The sequence below is a fragment of the Sus scrofa genome, chromosome 9, assembly GCF_000003025.6.
Source record: "Sus scrofa isolate TJ Tabasco breed Duroc chromosome 9, Sscrofa11.1, whole genome shotgun sequence".
In the NCBI taxonomy this organism is placed as follows: Eukaryota; Metazoa; Chordata; class Mammalia; order Artiodactyla; family Suidae; genus Sus; species Sus scrofa.
Genome location: NC_010451.4, coordinates 83,396,730 through 83,421,561, shown reverse-complemented (window position 1 = coordinate 83,421,561; position 24,832 = coordinate 83,396,730). Strand labels below are relative to the sequence as shown.

At 36.4% G+C, this 24,832-nt stretch overlaps 1 protein-coding gene across 7 annotated transcripts in view; it reads left to right on the top strand.

Moving 5' to 3' along the window:
- The window catches only part of ETV1 (ETS variant 1), a 244,319-nt gene that overhangs the window by 145,575 nt on the left and 73,912 nt on the right, over positions 1–24,832 (top strand). The window contains exons 1-6 of one of the 7 annotated variants that reach the window (XM_013979740.2): positions 2,325–2,760; positions 2,859–3,055; positions 3,185–3,316; positions 4,138–4,225; positions 5,569–5,616; positions 14,804–14,857. In XM_013979740.2, coding sequence (XP_013835194.1) covers positions 3,272–3,316; positions 4,138–4,225; positions 5,569–5,616; positions 14,804–14,857 — 235 coding nt within the window. In that variant the 5' untranslated portion in view covers positions 2,325–2,760; positions 2,859–3,055; positions 3,185–3,271. The other 6 variants (XM_013979739.2, XM_021063401.1, XM_021063402.1 and 3 more) reach the window with 6 other exon arrangements.

Below are 24,832 nucleotides of genomic sequence, written 5' to 3'. Positions count from 1 at the left end.
AGCTGTAGTGAGACTGGCTTGTCTGCTTATTCACACACCATCATGTTCAATTACAGCTAAGATTAAATAGTTGAAAGCTGAGTTCATTTAAAGACTCCAAAGGGGAAATAGGGGCCCCCTGCAATGTACAGTAAAATCCTAGAATTCTACTTCATCCTCTGCTAAAATTCTCTGCTTCAGTTTGTTAGTTCAACATTGGTGGAGAGAAGGGGCAGTGCTTTGGCGGCGGGTGTATGAGAAAGAGTAAAGACTTGGGAAATGGAAACTAAAACCGTCAGGCAGAGAAAACCTGCAGTGTTAAGAAGCTTTAAAAAGAAACGATGGATAAATCTAAGGTAGAAATGAAAATTACTGAATGTTGTGAAAAACTGAAATCCATTAACTCTGTGTCTAAAAGCAATGACTTCAAGCAGGAAGCAAAAAAAGTTCCTGTTTATCCTTAAAATGTTCTCCAATCTCCTTAATTTTCTTCCTTTCCTCTTTTGCAGTTTTACTCGTACGCAGTGCACCCTGGAATTAATCCCCTATGAGTCTTCCTTTAATTTCGGACTCATTTTTCTCTCCTCTTTTTGTTGCTCTCAGACCCAAGACTCCTTTTCCTCTTCTAGTATTTGTTCGTTGACGGGCCATAGAAGAGGTAGCGAGGCAGAAAAAAGTTTTGTAGTTTGGAAAACTTGGGCCTTTGTTGTGTCATTTCCCCTGCCCCTCCACGCCCCCAACCACGTGACCAAGACAGGGCGGAATTTTGTGAATGGAACTGAAAAGAGGCTGCAGGGGCGGGAGAGGCCCCGCCTCCTCCCCTAAAGCAGCCAATCTCCTAGTGGAGCGCTGCGGGGTCAGCAGTAAACAACAATGGGCTGGGAATATACGGTATGTTATTGGCTGCGGCGAGAACCTCGCGGGGGCCGAGCCTGAAGCTCCGCCCCCGCCTGGTTACCCTGGATACCCGTCGCAGAGAAGATCTCTGGAAACTGTTGCTCACATTACAGGGTCTGGGTTATCCTGAGAGTGCTGGGCGGCGGGACCCCGTTGCCATTGGCTCCCACCTGACTGCACCTTCAGAAATACCCTAGAGTCTCACTATGCCAAGCCTCCAGGCCAGGCTGCGCCCGAACCCTCTCCAGCAGGGGTAAACAAGCATTTCCCGCTCAAAATGCTTTTTCGTGCGCGCAACCCTGATGTACTACTTTCAGGGAATGCATGATGTGTGCCCTTGCTGTCCACAGTTATTGGGTGTTTCTCCAGTAATGAAAGTTTTTTTTTTTTTTAATTAAAAACTTTATGACCCGCAACCTCCAGGAATCCAGAATTGAATAACGTGCACTCACACTTTATTTTCATACGGGCACCATAACTTTGCATTTAAGGAAGGAAACTTTCAATTAGAAATTGAGCACTGCAGCACGTTTCCCAACCCGCAGAACAGCTGCCGGAAACGTCCTTTGGTCTCCAGCGCTTGTCGCCACCAGGATCACAAATGAATTTCAACATCACTGAGTTCCCGGTCCCATCCCCGAGGCCTCTTATCCCTGGTTGGGCCGAGGCTTCTTAAGTGACTCTCTACAGCTTTAAGTCCAGTAGGAGGGTCAGGGCATGTGGTTTCAGAATTGCAGCCTTCACTTTTTAACGTCCTAGTCATTGTCCTTGAAATCCGAACCTCTGGCCTCTCGCCCCCAACCCCCCGCTCTGGCTGTTTAAAAGCTGGAGAGGAAGTGAAAGCGTCAAGTACAGTAAGTGACACCCTCCGCCTCCGTGTATACATAACAAAAGCTCAGGAAACGTGCGGGTCCCTAGTATATCGGAGCCAACCTAACCAATCCCCTGCTCTTCCCCTCCTCCCTCGAGGACTGGAAACACCTTGTCCCAATGCACACGTGGGACAAATATTATTTTTATACATTTTCTCACCTAGACTGTAGTGTTGTTTTCCCAGTTCTCCCTTCCAACGCAACCTCGTCTAAGAAGCAATTCCTCTGCTTCTCCCAGGTGCTTTCTCCCTAGATTTTACTGTCCCATGAAAGATTTGAGGAAGACCGTCAAAAGAAAAAAAAAAAAAAAAAGGTTTTGATAAACTGTAATGGTGGTGGTGAGTGTTGAGAAACGAGAAGAGAACTTGGGTCAAAAGCTAGGGGGAAGTAAGTTATAGAGAGCAAAGTGGGCTCCTTGTCCGGTTTCAAGTCTAGGGGCTGGATATCTTGAGGGAGGAAGGTGGGGGACTAAAGAGGCACGGTCTCGGTGGATCGCGATTCACAAACGAAAAGAGGCACGGTCTCGGTGGATCGCGATCCACCAAACGAAAGTGCTTTAGGAAATCAGCCCAGTAGTGGACCAAACACACCAGTAAGGAGAACTCGAGACTAGGATACGCATGGCTTCGGTGTCCCTGGGCGCCTTGACAATAAGCAGCGGGTTATGAGGACAGTCGATTTGCTCTGTGGCATTTCCAGGCTGTGGACCCCGCGTCAGTCGCCAGAGCACAGCCTTGGGCAGAGGGGCGCGGGAGATTCACGAGAAGGGGCAGCAAGCTTCCTGATTGACAGCCCGAAATCTGATCTTGTGAAAGAGACGCGGAGCCAATGGGAGGCAGCGATCCATCAGTTTGGATTGGAGGCCCCTGGAGGAGAAGTAGAGGAAAAACCACCGAATTGAGCTCTGTCAGAGGCGCTTTCGGCTTCCAAGGGGAAGTGCTGGGCAATAATTAATGTTTTTATTAAAATTGGAGGGAATTTTTTGCAGCCGTTCGCCCAGCGTGGCCTTCAGGTGGGTCTTTCCAACAACTTTTTATGTCTCTCCAGATAATTGCATGGTTGTGGGTTGCAAAAACTATCCTTATGAAAGAGGTGTCTCCGTCTCTTTAGTCCCGTTAGGTGCAAAGCAAGTCTCGTTGATCGCCATTGCTAGTTTTGCACACGTTTGCGAATCAGAGCTGCCCGGGGTACACCGACCGTGCAGGGAAACATCGAGAGTGTAAATAAATACATCGCCTCTTGTTCGGATTTTTGCTACTGCCGAAAATATGTAAATTGTGAACTCTCTGGGCTCTCTTTGGATCCAGGTGAAGGAGGCGGTGTAGGGAGGGTTATTTTTGTGAATGGGACTGTCGGAGGGTAATTAGCTATGCAAATTCAAGAGCTTCATTCATGATTTTTTTTTTAAGTCTAAAAGCCATCTTGTTCCCCTCTAGGTTGATAGAAGTCCAGATCCCGAGGAAATCTCCAGCTAAATGCTCAAAATATAAAACACTGAGCTGAAATTTGCGAAGAGCAGCAGGATGGATGGATTTTATGACCAGCAAGTGCCTTACATGGTCACCAATGTGAGTGATCAGTTCGAAAGTTGCTGTTTATAAACTTGACTCCTACGGAGGGGGTGGGGGGAGGAGGGAGAGCATGAGCAGGGAGGGGGCAAGAGGGTTGGGATTGCAGATACTTTATCTGCTTTGTTGCCACTGTAGGGCGACTCTGCTTCTAGAAGCCCAATCTTCAAAATGAGCTTACCTTTCAGTGATTTGGATAAGGCATAGTTTTGTTTTTAAGACCCCTTTTTCTGATTAAAGTGCTCAGGATGAGCAGAAGAGGAGATGGAGGGCAGCAGCAGCTGCTGCACTCAAAGTTTTTGGCTGGGTTTGTCTGCCACATTGAAAAGAATGAAGTTGAGACAAAATGCTGACACTTTTTGTTTACATGGGGTGTTTTTGTTTCTTTTTTTTTCTCATTTTCTCTCGTGGTTTTTTTCATTTCACCACTCTCTTTTTGTTCTTTTTCTGGAGGGTAGTAGAGAGAAGAGGGAATAAAACTCATTGTGTTTTAATCTATCTTTGATCCAGCCTAAAAAACAACTTTAAGTATAATTGCTTAATGTTGTTTTGATGCTGAGATACCATGAATATATGACTGATAAACAGTAGTGTGTTCTGATTGGTGATGGGGAGCAATTCCCTCTGACTGTTGAATTCTCAGCATAAGCTTTCACTGTCAAGTGAATGCAGAAAATAAATATTAGAATAGATACTATGGACTTTTATTTTTCTATTTAGGGAGAGGATCCAGTAGACTTATGTATGCATGTGAGGTTTTTTGGTGTGTGTGACATTTGAGGTCTACATTCTTTTAAAGAATTTTATCTTTCCCTTTGTAGAATCAGCGTGGGAGAAATTGTAACGAGAAACCAACAAATGTCAGGAAAAGAAAATTCATTAACAGAGATCTGGCTCATGATTCAGAAGGTGAGGTTTGATTTTGAGCTGAATCCCCCGTCTTTACCTGTACTTCGCACCCTCATAAGAGAAGCACCTCAGTCTTACCTTAAGAGTAATAAACTTTCGAATTACTGCGTTTAGCCAAGACTTTTATTTGGAGCAATTAACATGATGTGACCGTTTGTGTTGGGGGATATATTATGGCCCTGTCACTAATGAAAGAAGGAAATAAAAACTTAACAGTGACTTCCTTCTTTTAATCATTTTTTATGTTTAATTACCTTTGTCCATATGGCATATAAGTAATCCATACACTAAGGTAACAATTTTAAAATATCTAACACAGTGGGACAAATTAGACAACTGTGTACACTACTTAATTTCTTCTCCTTTCTCCTATATTTTAAGTTGAGCAATATAAGTGATCGATTTCTCATCCCCTTACACTAAAGCCAAATACTATTATCAAACTTTTCAAGGATGATTTTGATGACTTCATGGTGAGGTCAGAAATATCTTTTTTTTTTTTAATAGGCCTTGAAGTGTTCACTGAATCATAATTAATTAATAATTATAACAGCTATTTGGGAAATTAGGATATAGGTTCTTTATATGAATTGTTAGTAGGAGGTCAGTATATTATAAATTACTCCAGCCATACGAGGGCATTTAAAATAAATTTAATATACTTAGAATTAATTATCAAAGTTCAGTTTGACGTCTAGATTAGGTATAGCGAACTCTGAAACTTCTTCAAATCTTTACATAAGAACAAATAGTTACACACCTCTTCCTCCCCTCTCTGACAGAAGATATAATTTTGGACTTGATAATAAACAGGTGCCGGGGAATTATCTCTCTGACTTTTGTAAACCTATTAATGCAAAACTTTTCCTCTAAAATTTTGTATTTAAAAAGTTGTCCCTTCTAGTTTTGAGGCATTCAACTTGAAGACATATAGTACTTTGAGACTCAGAAGATAAAATGATTTTTGGTCTTTTTTATTATTTCACTGCCACTATTTTAGTAAGAGTTGAATACATTTAAGAAAGGTTTCCACAGATGGACACACCTCCTCAGCCTTTTTGAGTTCTGGTGTATGTGTGTTGTTTGGTATCTCTGAGCTTATTTATTAAGCTATTTATTAAAGTGGGGGTGGGGAGAAGAAGATAATTGAGAAGTATTGCCTAATAGGTATCAAAATGGGCAGGATTATTGGTATAATGAAGTTATGAATCCTGTTTTCTTTTTATATTGACCACCCCCTCCCCCAATTAAGTTGATATTTAATACTGATTTCATGACAAACATTTCCATTTAATGAAGCCTAAAGGTTTGTAAATCTTTTATGTCTCTGACTTGTTTTTTAGAACTCTTTCAAGATCTAAGTCAATTACAGGAAACATGGCTTGCAGAAGGTAAGGCAAAAATTGCTTTCAAAGGAGGGGGAAAGCAACTCTAGAAGGGAAAAAAAAAAAAAAAAAAAAGTCCTGAACTTGCTGTCTTAATGTTCAGCCCAATTAATTGAGCTCTAAAAGAGCCACCTCATGTGTCATGCATACATTAGAGCCTCTGATGAGTTTGTCTTTGGGGAATCTGGGACTGCACTACCCAGTGTCATCACAAATTACCAGGAGAAATTGCTTCCAGCTCACAATCACATCTGCTTTTGGCAAGAACTAATGCACCAAGACTTCAAGTTCTAAGCCTCTGTTCAGATTTTAATTGCAATTGATCAGGTTTATATTATTGTACCTCGAGAGACCTCCTAGAGCCAGAACCCGGCTTGCTGTTTCCTTTAGAGCAGCGCATATCATTATTTGGTGTTCTGGTGGAGGACTTTTCTGATGGCAGAAATTAGTTTCTCTGGGTTCATCAGGACGGGATGCTTCAAGATTTAAGTGCAAGTGGCTTCTTTCCACCTTGTTCAGAACACAGAACATTAGGTGTGTATCCAATGCTGAGGAAAACTCTGACTTTAAAATAAATCTTGGGCAATTCTAGGGTTTTTAAACTGTTTTCTGTTTGTTACTGTGATGTGATGTTTGTTGAAACTGACCTTTGCTGTTATGTCACTTTTATTAGGATTTATTTAAAATAGTAAGGAGACATTTAAAGGCATTACCTTTATTTTTGATTGCTTTTTGATGAAATTTCGTGTTGTAATCTGTTGTATTTTTTATTGTGTGAAACTTTATTTTATAGGAACAATGAGATATTTCTTCAGTGCAGCTTTATACAACTTGAGAAATTCCTAATGTGAGGGACTTTTTTTGGTGTCTGTAATTGGAATTTTTTTAATTTGTTATACTAAATGTGAAACATTAATTTTATCCTATGATGTGTTTTGTTGGAAACACAAAGAGATATTATAGATATTTAAGCATTGAGTATAATTGTGTTATTTCTGTCTTTATATGGGAAACATGCAGTTTTTGAAAGAGATTTTTTTTAGGTGGTTAAAGGAAGAGAGAGGGTCTCTTTAAATGGAACCCAAGTATTGCTATTGCTACCTTGAGGCAAACTGCTGGGTTTTTTTTTGGGTGGTCTGGCTTTAGTTGATCAAGTTGCTGTTAGCATGTAAAAGAAGTTTCTTTGTTTTGCTGATATTCTAGTTCTTCCAAAGGGCTTCAGCTATCTTTATGAACCTTGTAAGTTAAAGAGCTTTTCCCGTAGTCCTTTGAAAGGGTGATTGTATTTGTATGTTAATGAAGGGTAAGTATTAATGAAAGTTTTAGTTATATTTAAAGGTCATTTTGCTTGTCTCTGTAAATGAAACTTATTGCAATAAGTTACTTATTATTGCAACTTAAGCCACATAGTCAAACGTAACTTTCTCAAGAAAAATTTGTCCGGTGACTCTTGAATTAACTTTTATCTGTTAAGTTTTGCAAAGCTGAAGGTTGTGAGGACATTACATTTATGAGGGAATTTATTTGCTTATCCAAAACAACTTCAAATATCTATTTTAATTGTTCTGGAAGGTTTGTTGGTTCTTCAGATGTTTAAGTCTCATTGATTCCAAGTCAGTGCACTTGCTGGCAGATTTTGATTATGCATAGCAACTCTGTTCCTGGAATTAAAAAATGTGGAATCTGTGACAGACTCTTACCATTTTATAATCAGTTTCAATGCAGTGTTTTACTTTTGACTTGTTTGGCTTCTTTGTTGCTCATATAATTGATTTGGTAATTTATCTGAATTTATTTTAAAACTGCACAGAATATTCTTACCTGTGATAATTAACTTACCTGTAAATTAGGTCTGATGATTTATTTAGCTTTATATATAAAGTAAATGTAGAAAATGACTGATGTACTTGGAAGAACATGGACTTTGACTTAGAATTTATAAGCTTAAGTAAGTTGAGGAGTTATTCTTGAGGGTTTTATTGGGTACCCAGGTGGGCTGTTATTTACCAACTCTGAATAAGATTGCATTTTAGAATAATTTAAACATTTTTTCAGAGTGGTTTACATTAATGTCTCCTATCATGATATAAGCATAACATTAATTTAATTTTTAAAATCTAGTATGAAGAAGAGAGGTTTTTTTTTTTTTAAACTGTCCATGGATAGCACATTTATTTTTACTTTTAGCAATTTTATAGAATTATATTATTCGCATTAGCATTTTAACTTATCCCACATCTTGAGCAATATTAGCCAAGAAGAGATCTCAAAATTATAATAGTTTATTCACAGCTAGATTTGTCCATTTATGTCCTTCTGGACCTGCAGCAATTAAAACATGGCCAAACTGGCAGACTATGAACCGTTTACATATTTCTTTTCATAATGCTTTGTCGCCAAGAAAGGGACCATGAAATTTTAAGACGTCTTGATCCTTTTAAAAAAGATCATTGGCAATTAACCAAGTTTCTCCCGTGAATTAGAATCCCACTGGGAAGTTAAACAGGTCTAAAAATCTTATTAGACATGAGAGTCAAGTTAGTTGTAATGTGTCATATACATTTAAAAAAAATTATTGAAGTCCTTTAAATACTGGGGAAATGATATATATTCTAGCAGGTTTAATTTTTTTTTTTTTCCAGTAAGAATTTTTAGAAGGTAGATCCAGAGTGTAACAAGAATTAGTCATAGGTAAATTATTATGGATTATGAAGTGTGTTTTATGTCTAGGGAGAAATTTGAATAGGTAACACAGGACTAATTTGAAGGTGGGGTTGGAACCAGTATTTTCAATTCACTAAAATTCTCTCCAAAAAATATACTCCCCCCCCCTCCAAATTTCTAAAAAGAGATCAAAAATATGTTTTGGAAGAATATAACTTTATATTAGTATCATCATTTTTGAAGTACTAACACTGAAATTGAAAGGTTTTTAACATAATACATTACAATTTAAAATAATCACATCTCTTTCGGAAGCAAATTGAAAAAGGAATGTTTTCAGTGATCACAATAGCAGTTAAAAAAGTGGAAAATGTGCTTATTTAAATTTTGCCATAGCCACTTTATATTATAATTTTACTGTGTACAATTCTTTATTGATTCTTTGGCTTTTGAATTAGATTGACACTGACAGAAAGGCAATTCCAATTATTTGATCCCATGAAATAATGAGTTCAAATATAAATTCTATCAACATCATAGTTAACATCCTATTTTAAGTGGTGCTTTAAGGAGTGATGTCCTAATAATTCATAGTTAAAATGGAGCCTTTTTGTGTGTGGGGTGGGCTGAAATAGAGGATGTAAAAATGAGTTAAAAGAAGATTGCATTCTTCTAAAGCTTTTTATTAAAGCTTATCTGCTAACACAACTTAAAAGAAATGATACATCTCATATGTATCTGGTATAATACATAGTAGCTTTCGAGTGCTATTTTTGATGTGGGTCTAGATGTCCTTGAGGTTTCCTTTGATCAGCATTATTAAGAAAAAAACGTCGAAGGTGCTTCGCCAAGGTCAGGGTAAAAGTTTTTCAGTTGTGTTAGTTAAGTTTCATGCTGCCACCACACTTGGGTCAAAGTCTTGTCTCCAAGAACAACCTTTCTACCCCTAAGGTTATTGTCTCATGCCCTCATGCAGACAAGCTGTTTTTTGCTTGTTTTATGTGAGCTTCCAGTGACAGGTTGACTTAAAAATGGACATATCATTCTATCTCTTCAGATCACTTCAGGAGCTGACACTAAATTTATATTCAAAATTGTTTCTTATGAGTTTCCTTAAATAATATGTGATATTGTTACTCACCATACATAATGTGATCTACAATACACAGCAGTCATAATGTGCTCATTTTTATTTTTCAAAAGCTATTTTTAGGCTCTTTCTTTTTGAAATAGAGCATAAATTGGATAAGTACTGATGATTTTTTTTTTAATATGATGCAATAAGGAGAAAAGGCTTTACAAACTACATTATTTTATGTGGTTTAAATAAAAAAGTAATTGAGAATGAAGCATCAAATTACAGAAGTCCATACTATTTCTTAGAGTTGAGCAAGAGTCATTTTGTGGGTGGAAAGGGGGAGCTGCTCCCCATCTTTTTCTTATACCAGGAAATACTCTAAAATATGGAACAAAGACTTCCCATTTGGATTTGATTAAAGGCTAGCAGGTAGAGTAAATGTATTCTATTTCTAAACATTTATTGGAATTATGTAAATGCCTGTTCACTATGCTCTATTTGCAAAATAGAAAAATTTGTTAGAATTGGGATTTGGTGTCAACTAGATACAGTTTTTCCAGAGGGTCCTAAAGCGTGTTAATGAAATGTTGCTAAGCTTTTCTACTTCAGTTAAGGAAAATGTGTACTATCTTGAATTTCATAATAAAACTTTGTTTCCTTTGACTTGTGTGCAATATCGTAATTAGAGTAATAATGATAATAATAATATGTCACCTCTCAGCGTTAGAGAAAACATTTGGCTAGTAACAACAGCTCTGACCTACCCTTAAGTTTTCAAGTCACTGTATAGGCTAGTTAAGAGTTAGGAAATTGAAGTTGATTTGAGAACTTTGGACAACTAAACCTTACTGTTTTCTTTCTTCTGGGCCATTTAGAAAGAATGTGTTTCTCAAATATTAAAGATGTTCCTCTTATAGAGAAATAGCCTCCCCCCCCTTTTTTTTGTCTGTTTAAATATGTTTATACTACTGCTTTAATTAATGCTTTGACATTGTTACAATCATTTTAATGTTAAAAGCGGATGTGGTATAAAACCAGGCTTAGCTCTCATGATTATTTTGTTCCATGGCCTGAAGCTTCATTTTAGGATTAAACAAAATACCACTGTGTGAAGGTTGATTTTCTTGTTTTATTTAAGAGAAAATGTACATTTTTTTCAGAGAAACTTGTTTCTCACCCTGTGATTCAGTGTTAAATGCTACAAAGTTCAGCAGTAAACTATTATGATCTTAGAATAAAGAACGTTTGAATAATAGGCAAAAAAAATAAGGCATTTCTTTAATGGTTTTTCTTTTTCCTTCATCCCTTCTTCCTTCTCTCCAGTCTTCCGTCCTTCCCTTCCTTCCTTCTTTCTGTCCTATCCATCTATCCATCTTTCCTTCTTAGCTTGGCACAAATTTTTGTGACAAGTTACTCTATAAAGCAGGATGGGTTAAATATATGTAAATATATATGTGGATTTAATTTTGTTCTTTATTTAAACATGTAACTTAATGGATCTGAGCTGTGTTTGAGATAGAGCAATAAAATTGGTGTGTTTATATTGCAAGTTCAAGTTGACTTGCTTTAGCTCTCTGGAAGGGTGTGACATGAAAAGATTGCGGTTGGGCCACATGGCTCATGCTGGACCGTGTTTTTGTGAATGGAGGCAGAACTCCAGTTCTGCCTGCTTGTCTGGAGGAATTGCTGAGGAGATCAGCTGTCTCATTCACGGGCAGAAAGAATGACTCATACATCTTCCGCCTTGTTTGGCTCCAGGTCATTGTTACAGTGGATAGAACTGGTTTTAATTAAATATTAACCCCTTTCAAACTTGACATTTTGTTTCATGTGTAATTTTTCCACTTTTTCCCTAGCTTTAAAAGAAAACCTGACAGGCGCCAATTTGTAAGAAGAAGGGGGTTTTTACTTGCCTGCAGCCAAATTTGGAAAATATTTCACTATTTATCTTTTCTTAAATGATGATGATTATTTTATTTGGAGGCTTAAAAGATGCACAAAATAAAGCCAAACTCTGTTCAAAAATTGCCCAGTCCCCACACCTTCCACTGCCCAGGAAATGTTAGTTAAGAAAGTATATTTAAATTCAAAATGCAGATTAGTGATTCTGTGACATCCAGGCCGTGATTAATATTTCCATGAGTTTCTTTCTTATAAAAGTATTGCTATGTAGTAAAAAGAGAGAGAGAGAAACTTTGGATAATAATCAAGGTAAATCAAAATAGCTGAGAGTGCAGCAGATACTACCCTTTTAAAGCTGAAGTCCTGAGACTTGATGGCAACTTGTCTATTAATGTGCAGTGAGCTGATAGAAGTGCTCCAGCTATTACCAATAAAATCCACATGCTTCATCTTCTTGAAAGCCTTTTATTGGTCTTTTGGTATATACTTTCTCTTCTCCTTTCTTACTCTTCCCTTTCCTCTTTAATTACAGAGAGTGGGGAAACATTTTCATTCCCCAAAGGTGATTATCCCAAGCATAGTTTATAATAGTTAGCAGGGAAAAAAGTTTTTTTTTTTTTTAGATTGGCCTCTATTGTTAATTTTCCACATTGGAGTTGGTGTGGCTTGCCAGAGGCAGCTGCAGTTTGCTACTTCATAGAATTCCTGTGAATTGAGGGGAAAAAAAGGAAATGTATGATAGGAGTGTGGCAATCCTTTGTCATATTTTCCTAGCCCAGATCCAACTTGTGTTTTTCGTTAACTACTTTCCTTTTACTCTAACTTGAAATTAGAGGTATACTTAAGCCTTTGTCTATTTAAGTAGCATGCTGCTTCATTTGGTCTATTCAGTTTCTTAAGATTAGCTTCTGTGAAAATGTGAGTCATATGTTTTTTGTTAAAATTCTGTAATATGTTCAGGCATAAGTGTGAAGTATTTATTCAGTATGCTAAGGAGTTAGAACAGAAATAGCAACTCTTATTCTTTTTACAAATTATACGTAGCTATTTTCTGTATATTTGTGAGCTATAACTTCTGGTTTCTTCTGTTTCTAAAGTTTTGCCTTCTCTGCCCCACCCCACTCATATCCCAACATAAACCACTTATCCATCAGTGATTTTTATGCCTTGCAGTGATGTATATATCATGGAGCTGCAACTTTTTCTTTTGATAGTAAGAAAAAAAAAGAAAGTCTGGCCTTTAGGACATTCATACCGGCATATTCTGTTACAAATATATTTTTGTTACTCACCAGCTATTTTTAACTATTCCTGTAAAGGGGTATTACATTTTTATTAGATTCTTGTAAATGTTGGCTTTTTAAAAGCATAGTAATTGCTGTGGTTGATAATTTTGCATCTCAAAAGTTATATCGGTTTAGTTGTTAATTTAGAAGGGAAACCAAAACATGTGGATATGATGGAAACAATGTGTAGGATTTGATTTTGTCGGCCTGCTGTTATTTAGTAAATAGATAATAAAAACATTTTTATAATTTTTTTGGTGAAAAGACTTATTTTAAAGGATACTCCTCCACTTATCATTTGTGAGCTCTGAGAAAAATCAGGCTTACTGCAATGTCAAATGTTTATAGCAACGAGAATGCTAATGTACAAATTTTAGCTGTGATTTTTATCCATCCCAACTATAATTCATTAGAAGTAGAGATATTAAATTTGCATTGCAATGATTAGAGTAATTTTTTTTGTGTGAATTGGAAAATATGGGTGAGTGGTGGAGGTTTGGAATGAAGAAAGTACGTAACGTTTCTTGAGGATCTGGTATTGTGTTTGGCATTGTGTTTAGACTGTTTCATTTAATCCTTACGAAAAAACCTGTATTATCTCTGTTAAACTAAAGCGTAAATGGAGTTAAAAGAGGTTAAATAATGTTACACAGTTTACACAGCATAGCATAGAACAATGATTTGAAGTTTGCTTGACTTTGTTAACCTTGGTATCAGATGTTAGTAGAATCCTTTGAAAAAAGTACCTCTCACTCCAGTATAGGCTGATCAAATAGGCATCTGATCTAATTTGGCAAAAAAAGTTCTTGTTTGGTTTCATTTAGTGGAAGTAGATGGAATTTGTCTTTTATAAGCTTAAGTATTGATGTACAGAGGAAAGTTGTTACAAGATAGTTGAATGTCAAACTGCATGTATTTCGTTAATAGATAAGATTATCATTGTTTCTGTTCTTGATAATATGTTTTATTCAGCTAAATGTTTTTAAAAATATTATTAAATAAACTGATAAACGACATCTTAATTCTATATAGAATTACCCTTTTTATGTAGAATTTTTAAATATACAATTTCTTTTTATATGGATTTTTTAACTCATTCAACTGCCAAATCAAAACTTTTTCAACAGAAACTTATTATTGTAATAAGAATTCCCCATACAGAATACGCACTTAAAAATTAATTGACATCTGTTTTAATATGACACGATTGGGTAAGAAGTTTCTATATTAGATAATACTAGTAATGTAATACCAGCTAATCAGATTGTAGCTAAAGTTAATTAGGGTGATAACCCATTATATTTTTGCCACATTACAAGTAACCCCACTTCTATTTTATGTAGTTTGTATGTGTGTGTGTGTATTTGTTTGTGCACGTAGAAACTAGTTTTTGTAATATTCTCTCAACTTGAAATAAGTTATTTTGATGTCTACATCCCAACTGCGATGAAAATACTCTAGAATTGAAAAAAATACTTGTGCTTTTACTGACAAATACATTAAGTTCTTGCTATTCAGTATTTTTTTACTGTACTAAAAACAGGGAAGTTGTTTGACATTAGGACTGATGAAATAGTGATATTCTTTTTGTTAGTGCTGAAGAGTCACCAGGAAAATATTTTGTGTGAAAAGATGGAGTTTATTTTTATTATTGGGACCATAATCGTTGAGATAAAATATTTTATTATATATTTCCAGATCAATGACAATCTTTAATGTAAAAACTTTGTCACCTATTTTGGCTAAATTTAGGGCAAAGATTTTTAATTATGGTCATCTCATTTGCAATAGACAGAATACATCAACAGAAGACATTTCTAAAAAGCAGAGGGATGAGTGTAATAATTGCACAGCATTTGAAAGAAATGTGTGGCTAATTTAAATGGGCTGCTTAAGCACTGGCTAGGTGAATTGAAGTACTTCTTACTCCATTCTCACAAAAAGAAACACTGTAGCTAATAGAACTCCTGTAGCTTCTTTTATTTTGCATGTTTCTTTTATTTCCATCTGGCAGGTGGAATTCAGAGGTACTACAGCTGCCACCATTATATTTCTGAAATATGTGTTCTGATTGGCATTGACCGTCACTTCTATTTCTCCTCCTGAATATTGCTGTCAATACCATTTTAAATAGGAGCTCATTGGCAAATAATCAGAGGTTTGGTCTCAGCCTAAAAGGATCTTTCATGAAAGATCTTACTTGACCTTCCTTATGCCTTGGCAGTTTCTCTCTTAATTTTTTTTAAATTTTTCTTTTCTTCAGCTCAGGTACCTGACAATGATGAGCAGTTTGTGCCAGACTATCAGGCTGAAAGTTGTAAGTATAGTATGACTCATCTCTTGAGTTTTTCTTTGTTTTTGTTTCCTCCTTTCCTTCTTTCCCTTTGGTTGGTCTCCACTTCCAGTGTTTGTTCTTGCCTTGTGTCCTGGCCTTATAGTCACGAGGTGATGTTGTTTGTCAGGGTGTGGCATGAGTATGCCTGTATGATCTGAGCAGAGCTCCGAGTAGTGGCCACAGACAATGGATTTGATTAAAAGTTGGTCCTGTTGTCTATTTGGTTAAAATCCTTGGAGAAGAAACAGGGTGTGATCCATGAATGTGTGCAAGTGTTTACTTCCAATTTTTCAGTAGGTTTACCAGGAAAGGTCTAAATGATGATGGGAGGTAATATGTGGTTAAAATCCTTGTGAGACTACTTATTGTATAGCCTAAAAATCCCAGAGCTAACATTCTCTGGCATATTGTATTATTTTGCATCATGAACTTTCACCTGCTTTGATTTAATTTTCAGCCTCATTTTCTGCTTCCTGGTCGCAGTGACACAAGTTGAAGTAGCCGTTGGCTTCTCTTAACATCCCTTCTGTGTTGCTTTCCCTGAGCCTTGCTCCAGGGCCTGGCTGTCAAATGATGCATGATTCACAGGGACCCCCCTCCTCTAATTGCAGAGTGAGCATTTTGCCTGTGCAAACATGGTTGCCTTGGGGTTTACTTCTGAAATTTATGCTCTGCCTCTGTCAGCAAACTGCGGCTGTGGACCAGAGGTGTGAATGGTAAAGTAAAGGGTATCACTGCCACTCTAATTATAAGACTGACCTAATACATTTTTGTTAGCACCATTTAGAGCTCTAACTTGTTTCATTTTTCCAGGCCACTGACAGTTTCATAAGAGGCAATAGCAACAGCAACGATAGATGCTTAATACCTTGCCACTTATCAGACTCATATTTTCACACGTAATAGCGTAAATCTGATACAAATACCCACCTTCCTTGCGTAACAGATGTTTGTGAGCAATGTTGCCAATGTTTATGTTTGGTATCTTACATTTCCCAGGTGTCAAGGGTTGTAAGAGGTTTCTTCCAGATTCTCTCCCATGTTGTATATTTTAGTTTAGCGTCATTGAAAATTTTTCATTTGTGGTAAAATACACATTACAGAAATTCGATCATTGTAACCATTTCTAAGTGCACAGTTTGGTGGCTATCACATTGTTGTGCAAACATCAGCACTATCCATCTCCAGAACTTTTTCTTCATCCCACTGAAACTCAGTACTTAAAATTACTAAAAAAATAACTCCCCGTGTACCCCTGACCCCAGCCCCTGGTAACTGCTCTGCCAACCGTGTGGTTTTTGATCTGAGAAGGTAATTTTGTGTGCTGTTTGATGTCTGAATGTAGTTATTAGACATAGGATTTCAAGAAACCTATTAAGCCAGGGTACAGACCCTCATTAGAGACTCTTGGAAATTCCCGGAAGGATGCTGGCTAATGAGGACAGCTAGGTAAGGCCGCTCCTTCTTCAGTAAAGTGTGGGAAGAGAATGGTCATGATTCCACATTTCCCCTCCTGTGGGGCACTGATGTACTATCTAAAAATTAAGCCTGTCACCTGAATGGGAGAGTTAGTCTCGTTGAGTCATTTTTTTATCTGAAGAAATTGGTAATGATTTAATACTCTCCCACATGCCAAGGTTACTACCTCAGGGTAATTTTTTTGTTCCTTTTCTTAACTTGCCTGCTTTTGGGTTTTCCACGTTCTTGATTAATTTACCTCCTGAAAGTCATTTCTCTTGATTCACAGTTGATTTTTTTCTTTCTCTTCTTACTCCTTTGATTACTCCTTCTCACTTCACTCTGCTTCCTTCCCTCTGTTGCTTTCCTGTTCTTTTTCTTGTGCCATGCCAGTACAGTCCCATAGCACTTTCTGTGATAATGGGAATAATCTGTGTCTGCACTGTTCAATATAGTAGCCGATAACCACAGTCATCATTGAGCACTTGAACTGTGGCTAATGGGGCTGAAGAAATTAATTTTAATTTTATTTAACTTGTATAACTTTAAATTTATATGGACACACGTGGCTGTTTGGCCACTGCAGTGGTCAGCATGGTTCTATAGAGCTATGTCTCCTACATTATTTTCTGTAGTCTGTCCTGTCTTCTGAATATCTGCCCCCTGATCCACCACTAGGGTCCTTGTGCAAACGAGGACAATGCAGCATCTGGACTCACCACTTCAGCCCTTAGCTCAGGATCAGCATAAAGCACCATTTACACAGCACACCCAGTTTTCAATATGATGCTCCACAGACAGTTCACAGTATGGCCAATGTGGAAATCTTTATTTTTTCTGCCCAACATCTCTCTTCCTCCTCTGTTGTCTTTTTAAGTTGATGGCATCATTGAGACAAGCTTTAAAAACCTTTATCTTCAAGCCCTCCCAGTTCTTTACGATTAATTTCCAAGTTGTTTACCAAGTTATTGGTTCTACCTCTCAAAATATCTCAATTTTGTAGCCTTGCCTCCATGCCTGTTTCACTGCCTTAATTCACATGCATGTTCTGCCTCCAGTGAACTTGTGAATCAGCCTTTCCAGTGGTGTTCTTGCATTCAGTTCCTGGTCCTTCCAGTCTGCTCTTTGCAGTGATATTAACACAGAGCCATTTGACCTTGTGGATTTTCTCTTTAAACTTCCTTCAGGACAAAGTCCCAAGTCTTTAGTTGTTCAGAACATTATTTTGCAATCTGGGCCTTGACCACTGTTTCAGTTTTAACTCTTGCCATCCCAGTACCCTATCCATCCCTGTTTTCTCAACTTGAGCCTTTCTAATTTGTTAGTTCTCCAAACAGAGCAGCTTTTTTTGCCTCTTTACCTTTGCACAGGTTTATTTTGCTTTACATTTTTTTTTTAACTTTTTGCTTTGCAGTCTGGGGCATCTCCTACACCAGACTCAGCTGGACCTAACCACATTGAGGTCTTTCTTGACCTTACCCTGCAGAGCTAGACTCCATATCTTGTATTTATTATAACACTGTAGATACATGTCGGTAAGGCTTTGAAATTCTTGAAGATTAGGAGAGTGTCTGTATGCCTGGCATGTTTTAGAAGCACAGTCAGATTGTCATCATAACCGTGATCATCTACTTTGTGCTTATTCCTCCTAAGTATTATCAAAGTCCTAATTTCCTTTTTAAGGTAGAAACAGAATGATCATGCCTTAAAACAGTATGTATAGTCACCTTCTGGATCAACATGCTGAAACCACGAATGTTCAGCCAAGCATTTTCAGAATGCTGGAATTTTATTTTACTTCAATTCATGAATATTTACAGTTTAACAAATATGGCTCTGGGACTTGTGAGTAAAACACCTAATTATAAAGAAAACCTATAAGCAAAAGTGAAAATAAACCTGAAACAATCTAATAACATGAAAATGGAATAGTGATCTATTTTAAGTTTCCTTGACATAAAGGACTATTGTTCTGATTATTGTGACCAGCTAGTTTCAGTCTTCATTGAGGATAGAACAAGAGGGAAATAGTTTAAAAACAGGAGTAGGGCATATGGTTTAGATTCTAAGGGGAATTTCTGGATGAGGAAGATTATCAAATATTGGAACTGAAAGGCTATATTGTCTTCTAAATATTTGATATTTGTCTGTCTGGAAAAGCTTGGTAGGGCAGAGGGGTCCTATCTCTAGGAATAGAAAGAAACTCCTTCCTCCATGTGGTCTACCTATAACTTCTCTGGGGCTATTTTTTTCAAACGTGAATAATCAGATTTCCTTACATGCCTCAATCAAATAAAATGCTTCTGTTTTTGCTTTTATTGCTTTAGCCCTTTGGTAAATGTAGGTTAGGAGAATGAGGGGCAAATTTCTGCTCAACACTATAATATAGAACATACATTTGACTAACATGTCTACATATATGTCAAAGAGTAGTGAACAGAGCATTCCAAACTTGTGAAAAATGAGGTTAAATCATAACCTTTGGATATTTCCTAAAAATTTTCCTGATCATTCCTTATTTTTATCTATAAATTGTAAATCAGAAACCTGGAATTTTTTTTTTTTTGTCTTTTTGCCATTTCTTGGGCCGCTCCCGCGGCATATGGAGGTTCCCAGGCTAGGGGTCTAATCAGAGCTGCAGCCACCGGCCCACGCCAGAGCCACAGCAATGCAGGATCCGAGCCGCGTCTGCAACCTACACCACAGCTCACAGCAACGCCGGATCGTCAGCCCACTGAGCAAGGGCAGGGACCGAACCCGCAACCTCATGGTTCCTAGTTGGATTCGTTAACCACTGCGCCACGATGGGAACTCCAGAAACCTGAAATCTTAATGATGCTCTGTTATAGTTTGCTAACCTTTGATGGATGGTGACTTTTGAAGCATGCATAGACATTAAAAAGAAATGAAAACAAACAAAAAATGTCCTACAAGCCCATCCTAGGAAATGAATGGAGGCTAAGAAAAACAATTACGTGGCTCTAACAAATTGCTTCTTAGAAATTAATCTTTTCAGACTTTAGACACTGCTGAAAAAAAAATAGAATAACTTTAGGATATGCTTTAGTCTAGAGGAAGTAGAATTATAGCCCTTCAGAAAAGAGAATTTAAAGAGCATTTAGAATATTGATGAACCTTATCTTTATAGAGTACATACAAATTTATGTAGAAACTTATTTGTAAATCATGTGTTCTAAATTCAACACCAATAATCTTATATTTTAAATCATATACTATAAATTAAGTTATATCACTAATCTTTTAAAATCTACCACTTCTCATTTTCATTGCGAAGTTGTGTGTTATATTTTTATAACTAGTTTGTTTCCTTTTGATTACATTAGTTCCTTTACATGTTTTCACTACAGCGATTCACATGATAAATGATGTTCACATTTACATTTTAATTTCTCCCAGGACATCCCTGGGGGTATAGCCAGGGTTATACAGAATTCTCAGTAGAATAGAGCCCTGTACCTCCACTCCTTTCTCTTACATTTGAGAAAGAACACTGGAATGCAAGTCAATAAGAATGATGTCATTAGAGGAATGATAACCTTGACTCTTCTCTGATGTAGTTATGAAAGTAAACACAAAAAGTCTGCAAATTTCTGTATTTTAACTAAAATTTGTAATACAATGCTAGTGACCCATTCTGAAAATAATCAAGACAAACCAGTGTTTGGGGACTCAACTGTTTAAAGACACTATCACATGAGTGATGTTTTGTTTATGTAAATGAAACTCAGATCCTGCGCTTCATTTTCTTAGGAATTATTTTTTAAAAAAACAGCACTTTGAAGCTTTTTTGCGGTTAAGTGGAGGAAAAAAAATACCTTTTTTTTTTTTCTTTAGGGCCGCACTCGTGGCACATGGAGATTCCCAGGCTAGGAGTTGAATCTACACCACAGCCACAGCAACGAAGGACCCAAGCCGAGTCTGTGACCTACACCACAGCTCATGGCAACACCAGATCCTTAACCCACTGAGCGAGGCCAGGGATCCAACCTGAAACCTCATGGTTCCTAGTTGGATTCATTTCTGTTGTACCACGATGAGAACTCCAAGAAAAATACCTTAACATACTAATGTTACAAATCTGCTTCTGTAAAAAGCTGAGGTTAGACAGGTCTGTGCAGACCCTGAGTGAATAATTTCTTTTATATTAACATGCACTTGTCCCGGATCGTAAAGTTCCTTTTATGGTTTGTGTTTCTTAATTTTTTTGCCTTTCTACTAAGCAACTTTACTGCATTCTTTTCCTTTCTACACATACAGTGAGTACTTTTTAAAGTTTACGTTTTATAACTAATTTTGAAAGCTTTCTTACTTGATTAATTTTTTGGTTACGTCTGGTCAAAAAGTTTTTTTTTTTTTTTTTTTAGGGCTGCCCCTGAGGCATACAGAGGTTCCCAGGCTAGTGGCTGAATCAGAGCTATAGCCACCAGCCTATACTATAGCCACAACAATGCCAGATCTGAGTCACGTCTGTAACCAACACCACAGCTCGTGGCAATGCCAGATCCTTCACCCACTGATCCAGGCCAGGGATCGAACCTTCGTCCTCGCGGATATTAGTCAGATTCATTTCCACTGAGCCACAACAGGAACTCCTGGTCAAGAAGATTTTGTCTTTTATTTCTGTGACTGCTTTTACCAGAAGGTGACCACATGTTTCTTAGATTTGAGAATATGAATTTGTTACTGTGTTTTGTCTTCTTTTTAAACATTTTCTGTGGCAGATTTAAGCATGTTACTGTAGTCAGACTCAAACGATCCATTTCAAGGATGAAGTGGCTCCTGCCTTTCTTATCTGAGATTGGATGTATGCCTAAGATCTAGCAATCACCAGCCCTTGAAGCTTGTTTCCTTTGTATATGATTTTTATTGTGGTTTTGGTTGGTTTGGGTCTATTTGTTACTTTGTTTTTGGCTTTTACCTTTTGCTTTTTTACAGTTGAAGTATTTTATCAAAGCAATATATTGACAGAGTAGAAAAAAAGCACAAATAAGATCACTCCCCATTTTTCACAGTCCTCTTTTTTAGAGGCAATCACTTTTTTCCCTTTGTAGTTGGCCCACATAGTAAATAATGTAATTGTACTATAACTTCTTGATTTATCAGTTTTAGATTTTTTTTTTCTGTCGCTCTGTTCAGATAGATAAGCATTTTGTATGTCTTAATTATTTTACTACAAGTAATTAGCTGTGCCATTTTACATGAGTCCAGCAGTCTTATTCACACTTGAGTATGATTATGAATCATTTGTAAATCTTGTTCAAATTCAGCATTATGTTCCCTATCCTGTGAGAGTTTGACTTTTAGGTCTGGAATTGGGCCCTGGGAGTTCTAAGGAGCTGTTAAGTGATTTCTGATGCAGACCTGCCCTGGAATGCGAGATTAGGTATTTTACCTATCCTGCCATATACTTTTTTATAGAATAAAGAGAGCAGCATAATGTTTTTGGCAATTATGTTGTAAGATGGACTCTGCTATTCACACATAATTCATTATGTAATAGATATAGTTTCTGAAAATGCTTGTAAGTAATATATTATTTTATTATTTAAATATACTGGAGAATGAATCTATTTAAAAATGATAATGTTGAATTGGTTCCTTCATTTTTATAATTTTTACTAGACTTCTTTGTGTTTTCCAGTTCTAAAGACTGTTTTCTACTTATTTTCTCTTACCTTTAAATAAAAGAAAGTCATTCTGATTATAGATCCCTGTCATACTTGAATCAATTCTACTTAGAAGGATACCTAGTAAATTGTGAATTTTCCCATTGTGTTTAGAGAGAACCAAGCATTGGGGGCCCTGCCCTATTCAGGTGCATCCATTATGGATTCTTCTTATCAGATAGTCTGCTCTTACATTGGTAGTGCACATCTGTCCTATATAAGTCTGTCACGATTTTGAGTCCAGCAGCTACAGTTTTAGCAAAACAAAAATTCTAGTTTGGTGCTTGATTGCTTCACAAGAAACATATTTTTCAAATCAGAATAGAAACCTAGAAAATAAGAAGCATCGTGTAAGAATCTTAGTTTTAGGTAACTACTTCTCTAGTAGATAGAACCTTTTCACAGTTTTTGATTTTACCAGTTTATTCTTCTGAAGGTGGATAGTTCAGACTCAATGCCAAAGCAGAAACCAACAGAACAAAGCAAAACAAATTCCCCTCCAAAAAAAAAAAAAAAAAATCGGGGTGTGTTGTTTCTTGTTATAGCTGCAAGCTAAAATTATCTATCTCAACCCAAGATTTTAGCTTTTTGTTTCCTGTTTTATTTATCCTTCTTTAATTTTGCCTTTAATATACAACTTATCCTAGAAATTAACTTAAGAAACATGCTCAAAGGGAGTATGTCAACAAATACTTTCCACTCTCCCTGCCTATAATTAGTAACAAATTATTTTGAGAAAAGTGACCTGTGCCTTCTTTGACTGAACTTTGCTTGATATTAAGTAAGAATATTGTTATGCAGTAACTGGACTCATTAGTTTAGGAACCAAACAGTATTGTTGAAAAATTTAGGGAAGAGATGAAGGTGGAAAATTATTTGCAGGACCAAAATTATATTCTTTGTTCTAGTATTTTAAATACATATACAGACACATGTGTATAGTAATGAAGAAAAAGCAAACACATTTGCTTTTTATAAGTATTTGCAAATAAAGCCAAAGCAGTCATGAAAATAAGTACAATTGGGGGCCATCAAATTTACATAGAATATGTAAATTTCATGAAATCAAATGGAAGAGATGAAGAGATAATCTGAGCTAAACTAGTACATGTGAATCTTTATGTCATTAGTGTGTGTTTAGTATTTTTATGGGTTTTTATTTATATCATTCTTTTTTCCATGTTTTCCCTTTTTTAACGTTAAACACCTACTTAATATGCACAGTGCATATTTGCTTCTGTCTGTTATTGAATTTTCTCCTAATGAGAGTTTGTGCTGTGTCTAAGTAAAAATGGTTGGTTTGATGTGGTTGCCTTTTTAAATCTAATGAATTGTACCCTAACACACATTATTTGCATTTGACATTAGCTGAGACTTTTGTTAACTCAAGAACTTATTTATCGACAGTTTATCCAGAATGTCTAAATTAAAAATCCTATTTATACCATGTCTGATTAAACTTTAAGAAAAACTACTTTTGTATAATGATTTTGTATGCCATTTTTAATCTTATTTCAATCAAAGGTTTAACAAAGAAATTCATTTTACTGTAGATGTCACATTGTTAAACTGTTCAGATTTGTTTGATAGTTACACCTAGTTGGATTTACAGTCCTGTTAACAGTGATTTTTAGATCCCATGGAAGATATTTGAATTGTGATTATTCCTTTATGTCTTGTAGGGAAATTTCATTTATGTTTGCAAAATTAGAGTGCTTATATATTCTTACAAATGTAAGCCATAACCATTATCTTCATTTTTATGATTTAAAATTTGCATTAATAAATCTTAGTGTTGTAGAAATTATTTTACTTATGAGACTGAGTTCTTTATTGGTATATACATCTATACAGTTGTGTAGTAAGGATGCTAAGTAGGTTTATAAGGCATTCAGATTTTATTGATGCAGCACATACCTTTTAAGCCTATTATATGCCATGCTTTGTTCTAGGCATCTTTAATACAGTGGTGGATGAACTTGTGGTGGAAAAATGCCTCTGTTCCCAGGAAGCTTTTGTTCTTACTGCATGTAATTGATAAAATTTTATTCATCCCATATTGAGGGATGTGACATTGTATCGGGGTCAGTGTGTATGCATATTCACTCTGATCTGTTACATTCTGAAGAAAATGTACTTAGGTTTTTTTTTTTTTTTTCCTAATGTTTATTTCTACAAAAAGCGCTCTGCCTAAAGGTGTACGTAGTAGCCATTGGATTTCCTAATGGGTGACTGTGTTCATACGTTTTTAGCCTAGGCCTAAATTCCTATGATGGTTGACTAAGAAGAATATTTTATGGCTTTTTAAAAATTATGTACTCAGTGCTAATGTATTAACCTCTACTTTTTGAGCTCATACTGGTTCTTTAAGATTCAGTTCATAATGTCCTTTATTCCTTGATTATCTTAGAGTTAATGCATTCTCTGTGCCCATCAATGCTTTATATACATCTCATTTTAAACACTGTTTTGATTGGCTTGTAGAAGATGGGTCATGTCTTCCTCATCTTTGTAAGGTTCGCATGTTGTGGATATTCAGTGAATATTGAATTGAACTGAATGAATAGCTTCTTGGGTGCTTAGAATCTTTTTTGAAAAACATATTCATACACAGGTGGCTTAAGTTGTTTGAAACCTAATGCAAATATCTGCTTTTAGTTTGCTGTGTTTCATATTTCTTCGAGGTTTAATGGAAAGCTGTTTGCATTTATGTAATCTTAGAGCTAAGTCTCAGTTATCAGCTTAGGGCTCTCTAATAAATATTATTTGAGACTCATATCTCACAATGCATTTCTCAGTAATCTCTATTTAG